Below are 20,984 nucleotides of genomic sequence, written 5' to 3' on the forward strand. Positions count from 1 at the left end.
TGGAATACAGCTATTTTTAGAATTTGACTAAAATTACGTTACGTTTTATTGCTTATATCTAGACCAAACAAGGTGCATAATTTAACAAAAAAAAAATTAGAAGGGTATAAACTTCGAATTATCCAGAAAATAACTGAATTACCAATGTTTTGATTTAGTTTAGTTTAATTTATATATTTACGCATATTTGAACTGAGATATGCATTACAAACATTATAAATAAACAATGATCAGTATGGGCACAAGCCATTAGATAGCTTTCACCAAATTACGAACTACCAAGTCGACTCGCATTTATTACACACATTATTATTCTATTTTACTATCTTTTTAGTTTTCTTTTGCAATCCTAATCTGTTGAAATTTATCTTCAGAGTTCAATTTGTTATAATAATACACATAATGTTATTTAAAAGTAAATAACATTTTCTAGCTTCTTATAACACAACCTTTTTCGCAGTTAACTTTATTTAGTCAGATTGGAGTTTAACATTCTATTTCCAACTTCACTGTTTTCCATATATGCAAAGCTTTTCAAAATATAGCGCCGCGCTGTGGTGATTATTTTAACGAACAAACAATATTTTTGCACAAAATTGTTCTAAATAGAGAAAAATGTGTTTTTTATATATTACTATTATACAGGGTATTACAAAAAAGTAAGTCGAGTCGCTAGCCACAAATTCTTTAAGCGAAATAATAGGTGTTTCCTTTTCCCATTTTTTATTTAGGATCCTCATCTTTAGGATACAATGTACCAACGTAGAATCAAATTTTTATTATTTCGTTTTAAATTTCACATATACTCTTTTCCTGAATCGATTTTTTTTATAACGATGATCAATCAAATGTATTTTTTTAGTTTCATTCTCTAATAAATCTGTTATAAAATTTATTATAACTTGCAAAAATTTTGATTTAGGTTTTAATAAATGAAATATTGTAACTTTTTGGGATATGACATATTGACCGATCTGTTGTGGGACAAATAAAGCTTTAAAATCATGAAAATTCATTTCGTAAGCTAAAACCACACATTTTTTAGCATGTTTTGCTCTACTTTATTAAAACACCAGTGCTATTTTGTAAAAATTTTGACCTATTTATTATGGACCAAGTTTAAAATATTTAAATTATTGTTCATACAGACTAATGGTACTCTACAAACGATTTATTGATACGGTCTTGACAGAATTTTGGAATTGCATTCTGTATAAATGCACATTCGTTAGAAACAATCAGTAGTTATTGTATATAGTAGACTTCAATTTTCGACGAAGAATAAATTTTTACCTGTTGTTTTTCTATTAAATTATTCTTATTCCAACTTTTTTCCTGATGGCCAAGTTTGACGTTTAAATTCATAGCCAACTATTGAATTTTCGATGATTAGAAATAACACAGCTACAATACGTATTATTAGTTACTCGTGTTTTTGTTGAAAACGACAAAGTTTTTTTAAAACTAGCAAGAGTAAGAAAAGTCCGTCACCGGGTTAAAAAAATTTGTCACATTTTAATGGTGCATCATCCGTTATCAACCTTTTAAAATGCTTCAGTTGAACTGTACTTACTGTCGACTAATGCTCTTGGGACACTCACACCGCGTACCGAATTTGATTTTTCTAAGTTGAAGTAAGTATATTAATTTTTCGAAATTTGATACCTCACATTCAAGGTCTATAAGATCTGATGGGTGCATCTTAATATAAAGGTAGTTGCGTTAAATCACCGTATTTTGGGTTCCTCTATTTTTAATATTATTTATATTTAAATCATCCTCTGAGACTCTCTGGTCCCTCTAGTCGTCCGAGACTTTAGCTTAGAGAATTTCTCCATTTCTAGCCTTTTGAGCAACTATAACTCCTTACAGAATTCCTAATTCCCTGACAAACATACATTCAATTGAAATTTGCAGGACAGAATTAAATCCTACTTCTAAAGTTCTAGCCGTCTTAAAAAGTTAAAGAATAACACCGCAAGTGTCATACGAAGAAGCACATTCAACAATTTTCTAAATGCTGTTATTGCAATATAGATCGATTCTAAATTAATTTAATTTATAAAATTAAAAGAATATTTAACCAAAACTGTTGGTAAAGTCAGTATAAGTGTTAAGTTTAATATGTAAATCATATGTTTTTCTGTTATATATAAAAAACAATAAGTAACCCAAGAAAAATGCATTAATCTAAGGCATCTAAAACTGTCTAAAACTGCATATGAAAGAAATTTGTGTAATTTGTCTTTATTACATTTAGGCCCGGAACTTTGAGTATCGGTTAAACTTGATTAACTGATCAGACGATTAGACTCTACGCATTCTGATTTATTTTATAAAGTAACGAGCGTTCAAATAAAAACGTGGTCGAAGTTGGCTCTGACACATTGGACGTAGGGAGTAGCTTATAGCGACCAACTTAACCTCATTTCTCAACGAGCTGTATAGCAGCTGTCAGTTTCAATAACGTTAATGACTATATAACTTTATTTTAAAGAATAATCGTGATAACAATAACAAACAATTAAAGGAGCTGCGGAAAGTGTCCCCCTCCTTGTTATAACAATAAATTAAAGCAGCTGCTGAAAGTGTCCCCCTCCTTGTTCCAAGCACTTTTCACACCTGTTCCTCAAAGAATTAAAGACATTTTCTAAGATGCTCGGGGTATTGTTAATTTCACGAATCTTGTCTATAAGTCGAGCCTGCAGATGGTTTAAATCAGGAATAGGCAGTTCAAAAATAGTGTTTTTAAGGTAAGGCCACAAAAAGAAATCACACGGCGTAATATCACATGACCTCGGTGGAAATTCATGTTCAGCATTGAGACTTATTAGTCGATTTTGGAAAACTTCCCTCAACATATTCATCGTCTCGCCTGCCGTATGTGCCCTTGCGCCATCTTGTTGAAAGTAAAAGTTTGTAATTTCGTTTTCTTCCAGCTGGTTAACAAAAGGAGCGATAATTTCTTCTCTATACCTTTGCGCAGTAAGAGTACCATTAAAAAAAATAGGTCCATAAATCCTCCTTCGATTGAGAGCACACCAAACTCCAATTTTTTGAGCGTGTAGAGGGCCCTCGACAAAAAAGTTATCTGGTTTTTCAGAAGACCACATTCTCATATTCTGTGAGTTTACGTAACCACTTAAATGAAACCAGGCTTCATCAGAAAAAAAGGTGATATTATGAAGTTCACCGTAGTTGTTTAAAAACCATTCACAAAATACAGCCCGTCGCGGAAAATCAACTTCATGAAGTTCTTGCTGACAAGTTAAACGATAGGAGAACAAACGCAAATCTTTTTTTAACACTGTGTGGCAGGTACCGACTGATACTCCCACCATTTGTGATAAAACACGTACAGAAGTTCTTGGCGCATTTTCCATTATTTGTTGGACATTTTCTTTTAATTCTTCAGTCCGCTTTTTAGGTCGGCCGCTTCCTTCTTTTCTTGTTACACTGCCCGTTTCACGAAAAACATTAACACAACGCTGAACTGCACTTTGAAAAATTTTGTACTCAACAACGCCGGGAAATTGATTTTGAAATTCTATGAAACATTCCTCAATAGAATACTTCCATATTCCATCAATCTTGCGTCCATTTCTAAAGTAGGACTCTATGATAAACACTTTTTGTTCTTGAGAAAACACCATTTTAAACGCTTTTTAAAACGAAAATATTCAAATTGATAGCGGCGATATAGCGCTTTGACAGATGACGTTTAAGTTCATTTGCTATACGCTACGCCCTACGTCCAAATTTTCAGAACCAACTTGACCACGTTTTTATTTGAACGCTCGTTATAAGCACAGTTAATCGCCTGATTATTTAATCAAACCTTAATTGATACTCAAAGAACCGGGCCTTAAGTTAGTTAATATTCAAGGTTGTTTTTTATAATTAAACTTCATATATTTTATTTATGCAAATACCTATGCAATCTATACCATTTATAGTGAGAAAATACCCTGCACACAGAATTGACATCTAAGACATGTTTTTCTAGGGACAGTTAGATGTCTATAAAATATTCGATCAGATATTGAAACAATACTTACAATACAATACTTTTTTAATACTTTAATTATTAAATCTTATTTTAAATTTTAACTTACAATATATATCTTGAAAAAGAGAAGCTTAGATAAAAAAAATGACATGGACAGACTATTATTTTAGTAAGGAGTAGTGAATGGCTCGACCTACTTTTGTAACATCCTGTAGTATAAACATTTAATTTATAAGTGGCAATTAAAGGTGTCAGATGTGATTTTCAAATTTCAAATTTAAATGCCATGTAGATACATATTCTTAAATTTATTAAAAATTATTTGCGACGCTCGAGCAACGGCGTAGTCTAAACATGCTGGAAGTAAGCTTTGAACTTTATATGTTTATATACAAATTGCGTAATGATAAATATTTTTTTAGATCGTTGGTTTTGATGTCACACAAATAAATCAAATAAAGTAATCTACGGTTCAAGTAACTCTTTGAAAAAAATGTGTGCGAAGAACAATTTTATAAGCAAAACATATAAAAATAAAGTGAAATTTAACCAATTACTGTGTTACTAATTTGTCAATACATTTATCATTTGCATTATCTATTTTACTAATTCTCAACTCTTCCTGATATTATGTAAATATCACCGAGTTGCATTCTTTATCAAAGATTGAAGATATGTCTTGACGAACAAGCGACACAAGTCAGAATTTTAATTAGTAAATAAAGGCGTTTCGTGCAAATGCTTATACATATAGGAAAATATTCTTAATCTTGGGCGAAGTAAACGCTCTTTATACAGGGTGTTTGGTAAGTCCATACATTCCTTGCAGGAGGTTATAGTACAAGTGATTTGTGATATATATCCTTAATATACTATATTCCGAAAACGTTTAGTTTCCGATCTACAGGGTACTAAGTTTTAATAAAAAAATGCAGATTTATAAATGTTGCGGAAACCGCTCAAAATATTTTAATGAAATTTTAAAGGCTTTGACAGTTAACAACAATACATGTTTTCTTATGACGCATCGTTTTCGACAAAAGAAATAAATTCGGTTTCAATAATTTGAAAAATAGCAGAAAAACAGTCGAGATAAATTTTCTCTTCGAAATTGAACAAGGAATTCACAAATAAGTTTTATTTTAAGAAAAATCAGTGGCATATAATTTTTTTCATTAAAAATATCCAAAGAGGTGCCTGTGTGTACGCCACTGGTGAAATTAAAAACAATATTTTTATCGTAAAACATGTATTGTTGTTAATTGTCAAAGCTTGTAATATTTCATTAAAATATTCTGAGCGGTTTCCGCAATATTTATAAATTTGCATTTTTTTATTAAAATTTTAACACCCTGTAGATCGTAAACTAATCGTTTTCGGAATATGGTATATCAAGGAAATATATCACAAATCGCTTGCACTATAACCTCCTGCAAGGAATGCATCGACTTTCCAAACACCCTGTATATTATATATTATATAATATATATTATAATATATTCTTTATAATATTTTTGTAGTGCTGGTGGTCTTGTGACAGCGGTAGCCCCTGTAGTCATAAACTGTAATGGATTATGGGTGGGATGGCCTGGTATACATTTAGAGGATCCAAATGAGCCTATTCCCGAATCAGACCCTTCTGATATTACACCCACAGCTGGACTAAAGTCAGAAAAAGTATGTAGATATAAAAGACAATTGTTTATATAAATAATACATAACAATAATTCATATTTATATGCATTTACTCTGACTTTTCATATGCACGACAATTCTAAGGTATCATTAAGAACTTTTAGCATTACTTTAAATATATTGAGCTAATTCAAATTTATTCTAAAAGTTTTCGTTTGGTTAACACCAAATGAGATTACACTTAATCAGATATACATGCTGTTACAAATTCGCTTCTCACTACAGGGATCTCGGAAACGGTAAGAGGTACGAAGTAGCTTAAATGGGAGCAAAGTTGCATAATCAGGGGACCAACATTATGCTCATATGATCAGTTTTCGAAATATTTGAAAGAAAAAACGAAATTTTGGAATTCCGTATTTGTTTCGTTTCAGCCTTGTTTGAGGTGATATTGTAAAGAGAACACTTTTTCATGGCTAGTTTTTGCCCTCTATCGAATGTAATAATCAATTTTTATATGTAACGTTTCATCTATCCAGGACCATCATCAACTTTATTATTTTAAATACGACCTTGGAAATTTTTTGCCAGCCTTCATGACCCTTAATACAGATTCAGACGCTTTGTCTTGAAAAATTCATCTTCAATGTATTCGTTCCTTTATCTAATTTGTATTTAAATTTCTATGTTTAATTATCGTACACTCTAAGTGTCGTCGCCTTATTGGGAGCACCTGGGGACTGAAACCAAAGATGTCATACTGGTTGTATACGTCGATAGTAAGACCTAGGATTCTTTACGGCGCTGTGCTATGGTGGCAAAAAACAATAGACCACAGCGAGGGAAAAACTTAATAGAATTCAGAGATTGCCCTGTTTAAGTATAACGGGGGCGATGGCATCGACCCCGACAGCTGCACTAGAAGTCATGCTAAATCTGCCACCGCTGCATATAGTGGTGGAAAGAGAAGCGCGGCTAGCAGCATATCGACTCAGGAATAACAACGACTGGAGGGCTAGTTCCTATTCCAGGATTATAGACACAACTATTATGTCGGAACCAACTTTTGGGATGGTATCTGCCAAGATGGTTCCAAGGTTTCACTTCCACAAGCCTTTTGAGACTCGAATAGAGGATCAAAGCAAATGGGAGGAAAGGTTTAATACCCTGGAAAGGTGGAGCCTAGTATGGTTTACAGATGGCTCCAAAATGACCAGAGGGACGGGTGCAGGAATATATGGACTCAGACCCAGATGGAGTGCAAGCTACAGTCTGGGGGAGTTCCCTACTGTATTCCAAGCAGAAATCTTCGCGATAATGGCGTGTCTGGCAGAGAATGTACGTAGAGGTTATAGACGTAAACTCATATATATATTCTCTGATAGTCAAGCTGCAATTAAAGCTTTAGCCGCACACAAGGTAAGTTCAAAACTGGTGTGGGACTGTTTACAAATGCTGACTGAACTGGCCACCAACAATACAGTCAGACTGTGTTGGGTGCCAGGGCATAAAGGCATTTGTGGAAATGAGAAAGCGGATGAACTTGCTAGGAAGGGATCCGAAACAGAGTTCATTGGCCCGGAGCCCTTCTGTGGCACATCTCCCAGTGTGGTCAGGCGGGCTCTGGGCAAATGGACTGAGACAGAACATAGGAAATACTGGACTTCAAGGCCAGGACATAGTCATTCTAAGGAGCTCATGGAGTATCTTTCGAAGGAAAGAGCGAATGATTTACTGAGCTTGGACAGAATCCGGCTCAGGAGAGTGACATGACTCATAACGGGACACTGTCACTTTAGGAAACATCTACATAAGCTAAAGCTTGTAGACAGTCCGGTCTATCGAGGATGTGAATCGGCGGATGAAACTTCTCTGCATATCCTGGGCGAGTGCCCGGGATTTGCACGTAGCAGAATGGCGCTCCTTGGGCGACCCTACTTGGAACCCAAGGAACTGAGAGAAGTGTCAGCAAGGAAGCTTTTGGACTTTGTAAAAAGGACAAATCTACTTGCTGAATAGGACTATTAGTGGGACACACAATAGGCCTAATCAGGCCGCAGTGCTATGGGACTTATTACCACCAACCACTAGAAGTAGAAGTAGAAGTGTCGTTAGATCCTATGAAATATATCTAGTTATTTAAACTATTACAATCACACATTACAATGAATCATTATTGTTTTAATCTTCATAATCTGGTCATACATAATTCGATAAGTTGTTACTTCAAAATTAAAACATAATTGCAATTTTAATTTCATTATGACAAATTAATTCTTAAAAATGCATATGAACAACCAAAAATCCAATTGAATATTATGCTTTAAAAATTACAGTAAATGTTACAAAATGTTTCCGTTCTGGCAAATGTTGAAAATGAAGATAAGCGTAATATCATCGGAATTTATTATACTTGTAACCGCAACTGTGAAAGAGCATACCAGATGTATTTGTATCCTGAAAAAATTTAGATCGAAATTTGTTTGAATTTTGAGCATTCGAGAAACCTAGAAATAACTACGGGCAGGGAATTAAAACTCTAATAGCGTTTTATTGTAACGTGTGATGGTAATAATTTAAATAACTAGGTGGATTTTACAGGGTCTAATGACACTTAAAGTGTACGATAATTCAACAGACATCTAAAAAAAAAATAGATTTTGGAACGAATACATTGAATATGAATTTTTCAAGACAAAACGTGTGAATCTGGTTCGGACTGAGGCAGTACAGTATTGGGGGTCATGAAGGCTTGCAAAAAATGTAATAAAATTTCCAGGGTAGTATTTAAAATAATGAAGTTGATGATGGTCCTGAAGAGACGAAACGATACATATATATTAGATTCGATAAAGGGTAAAAAGTTGCCATGAGAAAGTGTTCTTCTCTTTTCAATATCACCTCAAACAAGGCTGAAATGAAACAAAAACGGATTTCCAAAATTTTGTTCTTTTTTCAAATATTTCGAAAACTAATGTTAGTCTTGATTTTTTAGAGGCATAATGTTGGTTCCCTGATTATGCAACTTTGCCCCCATTCGCCCCCCCCCTACTTCGCATCTCTTATCTTTTCCGAGATCTCTGTAATGAGAAGTGATTTTGTAACAGCCTGTATATACTAAAGAACAACTCCGTAGACAAGCTATCAAATAATTATCTAAAATAAGAAATTAAAAACTTCTAAACTTGCAAATTTATTGTTCCGCCATTAATTTCATGATATATTGGCTTTTTTGTTCAGTTGTACAGAGCGTTTGTTTCGCAGCAGACCAGTGATAGTTTAAGTCACCATATTTTTAAGGTTACGATTTTGGGCCCTTAATACTATGTTCTTATTTACTATTTGCTAAACAGCTTGCTTTTCGAGACATAACGCAAGAAATATAGGTGGAGAACCACTTCCACCTGCATAATTCAATCAAATTTATAGTAATTTTTGTTCAGGTTGATTTTAGTTGGTGTTTAATTTTTTTTATACACTATAAAAACTTATGCATATTAAAATAATTGCGGAAGCGAATTACGTAAAAAAAGAAATTTGCTTTGTTCTCAAAAGTTCCATACATTTCTAAGAACAGTATAGAACTATCTTAAGTTTCTAAGAACAAAAAATAAGGAAATATAACATATTCTAGAAACATAATTCTAACTATGCATAATTAAATAATGAATAGTTAATACTATTAACAAATTAAAGTTCATCCAGAGCCAAAATGAAGAGAATAATATTTTCTTTACAAAAAATCATTCGTTTATTCGTTAAAAAAATAGCAATTATTTTGAACATCTGCTATAATTGACTTTCTTCTTTTATTTTTAGTTATTTATTGTTATATGACAATTTTTCTGATGAATAATAAAATAAAAATAAAACTAAACAGTTTTAAAAAACGAAAGAACATTTTTTGTGTAAAATTAGAAGGTAAAAAAATATCTATCCAAAATTCATATGTCAAAAAAGTTATGACCTAAAATATTCCCACTTTACAATATAACAAACGGCCTGTATAATTGATATAATAACTAATGACACTAGACTATTAGTCCATAGTACAGGCCTCTCCTGGAAACTTGATTACCACATACTTTATAACTCCTGAGGAGCTTCGTTTTGACGAGTCTACCACATTTTTCCTCTGCGACTTTTCTCGATTCCTCCGCTTTTCCACTCGGAAAAGTTCCAAAAACATGGCAATTTCCCGGGGTCTTAAAAAGTCAAGACCACATCTTTTATTTTTAGCTTAAGTAACTGGAAATTTTGTTGCAAATGCGGATTTAAATTTGTCCGACAGAAATTCTTCCGATATTGACGTGTCTACCGGTCGAAACATGTCAAAATAACAGGGTATTGAAAATCAATTACCACATAGATAATTTTTAGTAAAATTAATTGTAAATAATTAATTCAGTCAAAAAGTATTGTTGTCCGACAAATTTCAAGCCGCGTTTTTTCAGTCCAACAGCTGGAAATCGGAATTTTCACGGGGTATGAAAAATCGATTACCACATGTCGGACAAAAATAACACACGATAGAAAAGTGTTTTTTATAAGCAAAAATTGTAATGTCCGACAAAAATATATCCGCAAATCGTCAGTCCGACAAAAAATGATGAAAAAAATTTCGTAAAAAATGTGCACATGTATTTATAATTTCTAATAAGGTATTTTCATGTATTAAGCAAAATTCCATATAAATATACAATACAGGGTGTTTCAGAAAGACCTCCCGTAAATACAGGGGGTGAGGACGACAAAAAATAAGAATTTTTTGTCATATGAACTATATGTCTATCTCCTCTTCTCAAAGCTCAAGCTTACTTTGAGAAAAGTCACTTATTTTATAGTGTAATATTGTAAGAGTTTAATTAAAAGCCTTTTTTCTCGAAAATCGTCCACATTAGGAAGTTCTAACAAGAGTGCATTATTTTTAGAAAATAAAATTGTACAATAGAAATTAGAGCCCGACTGGTAAAAAACCTAACCTTAAAAAAAATATAACTTAAATTGTAATAAGAATGTAGCATAACTAGCGCTTTCTATGAAATATACAAAAAATAATTAGACTAGCGTATTTGGCACCCTTAAAAACCTCGGGCTACCAAATTTCATAAAAATATTTCGCACTATTTGGAAATTTTCATAAAAATGTTATTTAAAAAATTTTATTTTGTCTCTCTGTATCTCGAAAACAAGAGGAGATAGACATAGAGTTCATAAGACAAAAAATTCTCATTTTTTATCATACTATCACCCCCTTTATTTACGGGAGGTCTTTCTGAAACACCCTGTATATATTTTTCGTTTTATTCTTGTAATTGTAAATCTCTATATGCTCAATTTAGCCAAATAAATATCGAGAAAAGAATTAAACGATTTCAAAAAAGTATGTATGGTGTAAAAAAATTATGCACAAAAGTTTTGGGATTTTCTTTTAGAAAAATAGGAAAATTTTTGTAAAGAAAAATAACAAACGCGAATGAAAACTTGAAAGAGAAAAAAGGATTTTTATATCAAGTATAATATTAATTTATTTAGAAATAATGCATTATGCACTAAGATCGTATTAATCGCCTCAAAAATAACTTCATTTGTTTATAACTTTTAAATTTTTAAGCATAAAATAAGCAATATTATAATTATTTATTTGAAACAAATAATAATTTACATAATAATAATTAATAACCATTTATAAATATGAAATTTTTGGAGTGAAAAAATTAAATTTCATCACGTTTATTGATTTATTGATTTTTTAATAATTTGCGGACATTAAATCGTCGGACACTTATATCACTATTTTGTACAGTAAATTTAAAAGTGGAAAAAATGAAAATTAGATATGTGGTAATCGATTTTTCATACCCCGTGAAAATTCCGATTTCCAGCTGTCGGACTGAAAAAACGCGGCTTGAAATTTGTCGGACAACAATACTTTTTGACTGAATTAATTATTTACAATTAATTTTACTAAAAATTACCTATGTGGTAATTGATTTTCAATACCCTGTTATTTTGGCATGTTTCGACCGGTAGACACGTCAATGTCGGAAGAATTTCTGTCGGACAAATTTAAATCGGCATTTGCAACAAAATTTCCAGTTACCTAAGCTAAAAATAAAAGATGTGGTCTTGACTTTTCAAAATCCCGGGAAATTGCCATGTTTTTAGACTTTTCCGAGTGGAAAAGCGGAGGAATCGAGAAAAGTCGCAGAGGAAAAATGTGGTAGACTCGTCAAAACGAAGCGCCTCAGAAGTTATAGTATGTGGTAATCAACTTTCCAGAGGGGGCCTGTACTGTGGACTATATTTCGGACTTCTCAAGCCATACACCAAATAATATGTAATGTAAATTACTTTTGAGAATGTTTGCATAATTCATTTTGATTTAACGCCCTGCATATTCTATTATAAATAGGATTTATGGTATTTTATTATGCAATATAAATTATTATCCAATAATATCTAGATATTTGTTATCGAATCAATTGATTTTAATTAGGCCTAATACTTTTAAAGTAATATAAAAGTATTGAGCATTTTTTCTAAGTAATAATACAAGAAGCAACATTTTTGTTAAACGTGTGCAAAACTTGTTCCAAATTTTAATAATGTCTTATTTTATTAATAAATGAATAAATATTGAGGTAATTTTCTTCTCGTTGATATAAACAAATAGAATGCTTGTTAAGGATATCTCCTATTTTTAATACCTACGTTGTATTTTTGTAATTGTATTTTTAATCAATGTAAACATTCCTTGATTTTCATTTATCAAGACCTAAAAAAAGCTGCAAATGTGATAAAAGGTGCCGGTACGTAAATGTTTTGTTTAGATAGTTGGTAATAAAAATTCGATTATCAGAGAGTTTGTTTGAAAACAAGAAGTGGACATTGTACTAGGTAGTTAAGCCTTGATAATTTTTTAACTTATTTATCAAGCGATAATAAGGAGTAGTTACGTACCTAGCGGTCATAACTGTAAATATTTATACCAAATAGTACAATCATTGTTAGCACAGCGATAAAATAAAATATTTAGTCTATGCTGACCAGGAAAGTGAAAAACTTTTGTGACGACCAATGTTCTGCATTGAAGTAAATGGAAGTAAATACCATTGCACGTATTTAAAAAACTGTATTTTCCTACGCGGTAACCCAGAATTGAGGGTTTGCCGCCATTACAGGAAACGACAAGAGCAAATGAAAAACGCAAGTGGAAATTTTTATGGCATTTTAATTATTTGACTCAAAATTCCAATGATGTGACGTTATCGAAATTATTTACTTTTCCCAATTTTGCTATGTTGTAGAGAATCAAAATACGAATAAAACGAGAGGTCGCTCGATTCGATTGGTAAATTAGAAAACCCGGGAAAATTGTAGAATCTAGCATTTATAAAAAAAATCATTACCCCCCATTTTTTAAATTGTAGAGTTGATCCTGTGCACAAAAGTAGTGGCGCTGTTGGACCATCATAGTCTTAGAGCTGACGACGAACTTAGGGAATGTATTTTAGGCAAACTGAAATAATAAAAAAAAAATAGAATTTCATCAATGCGTGAATCTGGAATCGTGAATCTGGTATATATTTGTATATATTTGTATATATCTTTTAGGCAACTTGGAATTTTTTAAATCTTTTATTTTAGCATTTATATAACCCAGAAATAAAATTCCCAGACTATTTTGTCCGGTTGAAAGTATGAGTCGAATATATTTAATTATTATAAGCAAAAAATATACTTTAGGCATTCTACAATTTTATAGCATGTTTATTAATTATTTTAAACGGTTTTTAATAACTCCCTGACGCAAATAAAGATTTTAAATGAATGCGACAAAAAAGTTTTGTGCGTTGCCACAGGTACGAGAGAGATAGTTTATCAAGACATGCCGGCAACTGACGGGGTCCTGGCTCCTCGGGCTGTGATTGGTTGTTGAAATAGCACGTGATTCGAGTGTACCACATGGCTCGGTCTCTGTATACACAACAGAGTATTTTAGAGTAGTTTTTTTTTTTTGAAAAATTAACAAATAATAAATTAATAAATAATAATGTTTGCAACAACTCTAATGAAATAGTAAAATTCATTAAATTTTTAAATTTTATTATTAAAGAAAAATAAAAATGTGTTACGAAAATCCTTTGGAAAATTAGATATTCTAAACAAAGCATTTTGTATCTTAACAGGAACAATAATTTAAAGATTGGTATATTAAATTATTCAATAATTTTTTTTATATCCAACTTTTATTAAAATAATATTAATTCCTACAATTGAAGTAAATTTTTAACGTCAATTGACGTCAGGTTAATAGAAAATATTGATACATGTATATAATATTATTTCATAATAAGGAAAGGCGTTTTCGATAAAATTATTTTAGGATGTAATTAAAAATGTATTTACTTTGTAGAATTCCCAAAGTATATTCGGGTCATACTTTCAAATGGACAAAATAGTAGGTAAAGTGGTTAAATATGCCCCACATTTTGAAAAAAAATTGTAACTTCAAAAATAGTAATGTATTTCAATATATTATTTCATGAGTATAACAAAATATAAGTACTCTTCTATTAAAAAAAATAAATCTTTGGAAAACTAAACATCTACATTTTAAAATTATTATTTTTTTTTAAGTCAAGGTGGGGCATTTTCGCCTGTAATCATGTCAAATACGCCCCGATGCAAAACATTATATTAATTGCTTGGTTTTCGTTTTTGGGAATGGTCCACATCTATTGCACACATCTCCATAGCTCGTACAAGTTTCGTGGAGCCATTTTCTACATTTTGTGCATTGAATCCAGTCAGCACGAGACTTGGTTGAATAATAATATTCACCACATTGGATGCAACAATCTTCTGCTTCATCAGAAAGCTCATCAGAGCCAGATGGACTCATTTCTGGTTCACTTTCGGAACTAGAGGAGTTGTAATTTCCTTTCTTCTTCTTTCCATTTTGCTTTGATCTTTTTTTCTTGTTATGACCAACTGCAGATGTAGCAGCTTTGGCATAACTTTTTGCTTTAGCGCCAGTTTTAGTAGGACCAACTTTCTTTTTCTCTTGAAAAAGGCGTCTCTTGCATGTTGTTTTCGTTTTGGGGGGTCTAAAGGAATAAGAGGAAGTGGATTACTTTTTCGAAGAAATTTTGAAGGCGTCTCTTTTTCCTCATCATCATCACTTGAATTTGATAAGGTTCGTTGGTTATTCCGATTTTCAGAAGTGAAGGTCGTAGGGGTTGGATTTAAAAAGGTTTGTTGGTTCACCTGGTTTGTAGAAGTGGATGCCATGGGTGTTGGAGTTGATAAGTTTCGCTGGGTTAACTGCTTTGTAGAAGTGGATGCCACGGGTGAGTCTCTAATACTTTGTAGATGTTCTTTATTTACCGCTGCTGTTGCTGCGTCAGGAATGGAGAAAAAATGGTCTGGAATAGCTTGCGGTTTGTAGGAAAAAATTCCACAAGACTTAAAGCCAGAGATTGCATTGGCTACAGTTCCTGCTCTAACCCATGCATTGCCAATCAATGGCGAAATCACTGTTCTAGAGAGTTTTCTGTTTTTGTGTTGTATCATCCAATTTTTGGCCTCCTGGGAGAAGTAGGTTTTTAGGGGACCAAAAAATGATCTGTCAAGTGGTTGTAGTGCTTGTGTAGTGTGGCTAGGCAAACATAACAACACCACGTTGTTTTCTGAAGCTAAATCCAACAATTCGATTGTATTGCAATGAGAAGCATGCCCGTCCAGAATCAGAACAGCTTTTCCTTCGCCTTTTTTTGGCAAAAAATAATCTTTGAACCATCTGAGGAACAATTCACTGTTGATGTACGACGACATAGGGTTCATAAATACGTCGGAACCAGGCGGAAGTCCGTCAGAGAACTCTTCTTTCCTGTTTTTCCCCTTGAATATTAAAACAGGTGGCATAAAATAGCCTTCTGCGTTGCAACAGCCAATCAAAGAAATGTTTTCACCTTTTTCGGTGCTGGTTATCGAATAAACATCTTTGGCACCTTTTGTTGCCACTACCTTTTCCGGTTTATTGTTGACTTGAATTCCCGTCTCGTCGACGTTAAATATTTTTCCTGTACTGTGGACTATATTTCGGACTTCTCAAGCCATACACCAAATAATATGTAATGTAAATTACTTTTGAGAATGTTTGCATAATTCATTTTGATTTAACGCCCTGCATATTCTATTATAAATAGGATTTATGGTATTTTATTATGCAATATAAATTATTATCCAATAATATCTAGATATTTGTTATCGAATCAATTGATTTTAATTAGGCCTAATACTTTTAAAGTAATATAAAAGTATTGAGCATTTTTTCTAAGTAATAATACAAGAAGCAACATTTTTGTTAAACGTGTGCAAAACTTGTTCCAAATTTTAATAATGTCTTATTTTATTAATAAATGAATAAATATTGAGGTAATTTTCTTCTCGTTGATATAAACAAATAGAATGCTTGTTAAGGATATCTCCTATTTTTAATACCTACGTTGTATTTTTGTAATTGTATTTTTAATCAATGTAAACATTCCTTGATTTTCATTTATCAAGACCTAAAAAAAGCTGCAAATGTGATAAAAGGTGCCGGTACGTAAATGTTTTGTTTAGATAGTTGGTAATAAAAATTCGATTATCAGAGAGTTTGTTTGAAAACAAGAAATGGACATTGTACTAGGTAGTTAAGCCTTGATAATTTTTTAACTTATTTATCAAGCGATAATAAGGAGTAGTTACGTACCTAGCGGTCATAACTGTAAATATTTATACCAAATAGTACAATCATTGTTAGCACAGCGATAAAATAAAATATTTAGTCTATGCTGACCAGGAAAGTGAAAAACTTTTGTGACGACCAATGTTCTGCATTGAAGTAAATGGAAGTAAATACCATTGCACGTATTTAAAAAACTGTATTTTCCTACGCGGTAACCCAGAATTGAGGGTTTGCCGCCATTACAGGAAACGACAAGAGCAAATGAAAAACGCAAGTGGAAATTTTTATGGCATTTTAATTATTTGACTCAAAATTCCAATGATGTGACGTTATCGAAATTATTTACTTTTCCCAATTTTGCTATGTTGTAGACAATCAAAATACGAATAAAACGAGAGGTCGCTCGATTCGATTGGTAAATTAGAAAACCCGGGAAAATTGTAGAATCTAGCATTTATAAAAAAAATCATTACCCCCCATTTTTTAAATTGTAGAGTTGATCCTGTGCACAAAAGTAGTGGCGCTGTTGGACCATCATAGTCTTAGAGCTGACGACGAACTTAGGGAATGTATTTTAGGCAAACTGAAATAATAAAAAAAAAATAGAATTTCATCAATGCGTGAATCTGGAATCGTGAATCTGGTATATATTTGTATATATTTGTATATATCTTTTAGGCAACTTGGAATTTTTTAAATCTTTTATTTTAGCATTTATATAACCCAGAAATAAAATTCCCAGACTATTTTGTCCGGTCGAAAGTATGAGTCGAATATATTTAATTATTATAGGCAAAAAATATACTTTAGGCATTCTACAATTTTATAGCATGTTTATTAATTATTTTAAACGGTTTTTAATAACTCCCTGACGCAAATAAAGATTTTAAATGAATGCGACAAAAAAGTTTTGTGCGTTGCCACAGGTACGAGAGAGATAGTTTATCAAGACATGCCGGCAACTGACGGGGTCCTGGCTCCTCGGGCTGTGATTGGTTGTTGAAAGAGCACGTGATTCGAGTGTACCACATGGCTCGGTCTCTGTATACACAACAGAGTATTTTAGAGTAGTTTTTTTTTTTGAAAAATTAACAAATAATAAATTAATAAATAATAATGTTTGCAACAACTCTAATGAAATAGTAAAATTCATTAAATTTTTAAATTTTATTATTAAAGAAAAATAAAAATGTGTTACGAAAATCCTTTGGAAAATTAGATATTCTAAACAAAGCATTTTGTATCTTAACAGGAACAATAATTTAAAGATTGGTATATTAAATTATTCAATAATTTTTTTTATATCCAACTTTTATTAAAATAATATTAATTCCTACAATTGAAGTAAATTTTTAACGTCAATTGACGTCAGGTTAATAGAAAATATTGATACATGTATATAATATTATTTCATAATAAGGAAAGGCGTTTTCGATAAAATTATTTTAGGATGTAATTAAAAATGTATTTACTTTGTAGAATTCCCAAAGTATATTCGGGTCATACTTTCAAATGGACAAAATAGTAGGTAAAGTGGTTAAATATGCCCCACATTTTGAAAAAAAATTGTAACTTCAAAAATAGTAATGTATTTCAGTACATTATTTCATGAGTATAACAAAATATAAGTACTCTTCTATTAAAAAAAATAAATCTTTGGAAAACTAAACATCTACATTTTAAAATTATTATTTTTTTTTAAGTCAAGGTGGGGCATTTTCGCCTGTAATCATGTCAAATACGCCCCGATGCAAAACATTATATTGATTGCTTGGTTTTCGTTTTTGGGAATGGTCCACATCTATTGCACACATCTCCATAGCTCGTACAAGTTTCCTGGAGCCATTTTCTACATTTTGTGCATTGAATCCAGTCAGCACGAGACTTGGTTGAATAATAATATTCACCACATTGGATGCAACAATCTTCTGCTTCATCAGAAAGCTCATCAGAGCCAGATGGACTCATTTCTGGTTCACTTTCGGAACTAGAGGAGCTGTAATTTCCTTTCTTCTTCTTTCCATTTTGCTTTGATCTTTCTTTCTTGTTATGACCAACTGCAGATGTAGCAGCTTTGGCATAACTTTTTGCTTTAGCGCCAGTTTTAGTAGGACCAACTTTCTTTTTCTCTTGAAGAAGGCGTCTCTTTACTCGATTTATTGGAGATTAATTAATTCTAACGCATGTTGTTTTCGTTTTGGGGGGTCTAAAGGAATAAGAGGAAGTGGATTACTTTCTCGAAGAAATTTTGAAGACGTCTCTTTTTCCTCATCATCATCACTTGAATTTGATAAGGTTCGTTGGTTATTCCGATTTTCAGAAGTGAAGGTCGTAGGGGTTGGATTTAAAAAGGTTTGTTGGTTCACCTGGTTTGTAGAAGTGGATGCCATGGGTGTTGGGGTTGATAAGTTTCGCTATGTTAACTGCTTTGTAGAAGTGGATGCCACGGGTGAGTCTCTAATACTTTGTAGATGTTCTTTATTTACCGCTGCTGTTGCTGCGTCAGAAATGGAGAAAAAATGGTCTGGAATAGCTTGCGGATTGTAGGGAAAAATTCCACAAGCCTTAAAGCCAGAGATTGCATTGGCTACAGTTGCTGCTCTAACCCATGCATTGCCAATCAATGACGAAATCACTGTTCTAGAGAGTTTTCTGTTTTTGTGTTGTATCATCCAGTTTTTGGCCTCCTGGGAAAAGTAGGTTTTTAGGGGACCAAAAAATGATCTGTCAAGTGGTTGTAGGGCTTGTGTAGTGTGGCTAGGCAAACATAACAACACCACGTTGTTTTCTGAAGCTAAATCCAACAATTCGATTGTATTGCAATGAGAAGCATGCCGTTCAGAATCAGAACAGCTTTTCCTTCGCCTTTTTTTGGCAAAAAATAATCTTTGAACCATCTGGGGAACAATTCACTGTTGATGTACGACGACTTAGGGTTCATAAATACGTCGGAACCAGGCGGAAGTCCGTCAGAGAACTCTTCTTTCCTGTTTTTTCCCTTGAATATTAAAACAGGTTTCATAAAATAGCCTTCTGCGTTGCAACAGCCAATCAAAGAAATGTTTTCACCTCTTTCGGTGCTGGTTATCGAATAAACATCTTTGGCACCTTTTGTTGCCACTACCTTTTCCGGTTTATTGTTGACTTGAATTCCCGTCTCGTCGACATTAAATATTTTTCCAGGTTTATGAAGCAAATCATTCGTAGTCAGAATTTCCAATAACAATTGAAAATAATTTTTTACATCATTTCTGTTCATACCTTTGGCCCTGGCTACAGACAGACCTTCTGACTTGCGTATTGAAAGCTCTTTATTGCGGCGCAGAAATGCCCGAAACCAATCATCACCAGCTGATCCATTTTTTTCACGCTAGCAGCATCGGGTGCAAAACCCACTTTTTCCAGTTCTTTTACGTGCTTGACAAGTCTTTGTTCATGCTGAAACCCCAACTCTGGACAACGCCCCAAACGTACTTTTGCATCTGCTTTTGTTAAATGCCTTCTGATGGTACGCGAAGCTATTCCATAGACTCTGCTAGCCTCGTTGGTGCCCATTCGACCAGTAGATATCATTTCCATTGCCTCTCCTAAAGTTTCTTCGCTCCAGTTGGCTCTTGTTGTTTTCCTCACGTATTTTTTCCCCATTTTGTATACTAAAATATAGAAAAACGATGTTGAAAAAGGTATTTCTACGTGGGGCTTATTTGCCTGGTTTTGATGGGGCGTTTTTAAAAAATGCTGGTGAAAAAGGCCCCAGCAGTCCACCGAACTAGAAAAATGCACCAACAATGCGGTGCACAGTGTATTTGATAGGTTATGTTTACCAGTTGCCCACAACACAGTCAGGTTTTGCAAAAACATTTACGCTGAAGTGAAATTAATAAATGTTGGAACTCACCCACAAAGTTTGCTGACTTCCTAAACTATATTTTCACTTAAAAACTATTTTCTAAAATAGAAAACAGATTCAATGTGCGTGCAACATTTATACATCGTCAGTAATGTCTGTCTGCTTGCACATTTACAACTAGTGCTTCCATCTATGTCACAGAAGTTGTACTTTGATGCAGTGGGGCATTTTCCCCGCTGGGGCGTATTTCACCACTTTACCCTATGTGATTTTTATTTCTGGGTTATATAAATGTTAAAATAAAAGATTTAAAAAATTCCAAGTTGCCTAAAAGATATTTTTTTGGCTTATTGTTTTACAAATATCACATGCTGCGCAGTAGCAAAATAACCGCAAACGCTCTGTCTGACTCACGATTCCAGATTCACCCATTGATAAAACGCTGTTTTTTTTTGTTATTTCAAATTACCTAAAATGAATTCCCTAAATTCGTCGTCAGCTTTCCGACTATTAGTTTTGCCACTATTGCAATTTGAATTTTTTGGTGCAGTATTTTGCAAAGTTTCTGGATGCGTTGGGGGTGATCCAGTTTTATTTTTTCACCCGAATTTTGAAAGTAGAAGTATAATACTACAAAACGTATATTTTAATTTTCCCATAAAATGATGTGAAATAGGTGAAAAATTCCTCCAAACATTCTCAAAAACTGTTGAGTAGTGAGGGATGGCCGCGACATGAGGGTATACAATTTT

General features: G+C 32.8%; 1 protein-coding gene across 1 annotated transcript in view; it reads left to right on the forward strand.

The window, feature by feature from the left end:
• The window catches only part of LOC108913587 (alpha,alpha-trehalose-phosphate synthase [UDP-forming]), an 88,148-nt gene that overhangs the window by 43,236 nt on the left and 23,928 nt on the right, over positions 1-20,984 (forward strand). Inside the window, exon 3 of the mRNA XM_023456118.1 lies at positions 5,530-5,686. Coding sequence (XP_023311886.1) covers positions 5,530-5,686 — 157 coding nt within the window. The remainder of the gene's footprint in view (positions 1-5,529; positions 5,687-20,984) is intronic.

The sequence above is a fragment of the Anoplophora glabripennis genome, unplaced genomic scaffold (assembly GCF_000390285.2).
Source record: "Anoplophora glabripennis isolate ALB-LARVAE unplaced genomic scaffold, Agla_2.0 scaffold1043, whole genome shotgun sequence".
Taxonomy (NCBI): Eukaryota; Metazoa; Arthropoda; class Insecta; order Coleoptera; family Cerambycidae; genus Anoplophora; species Anoplophora glabripennis.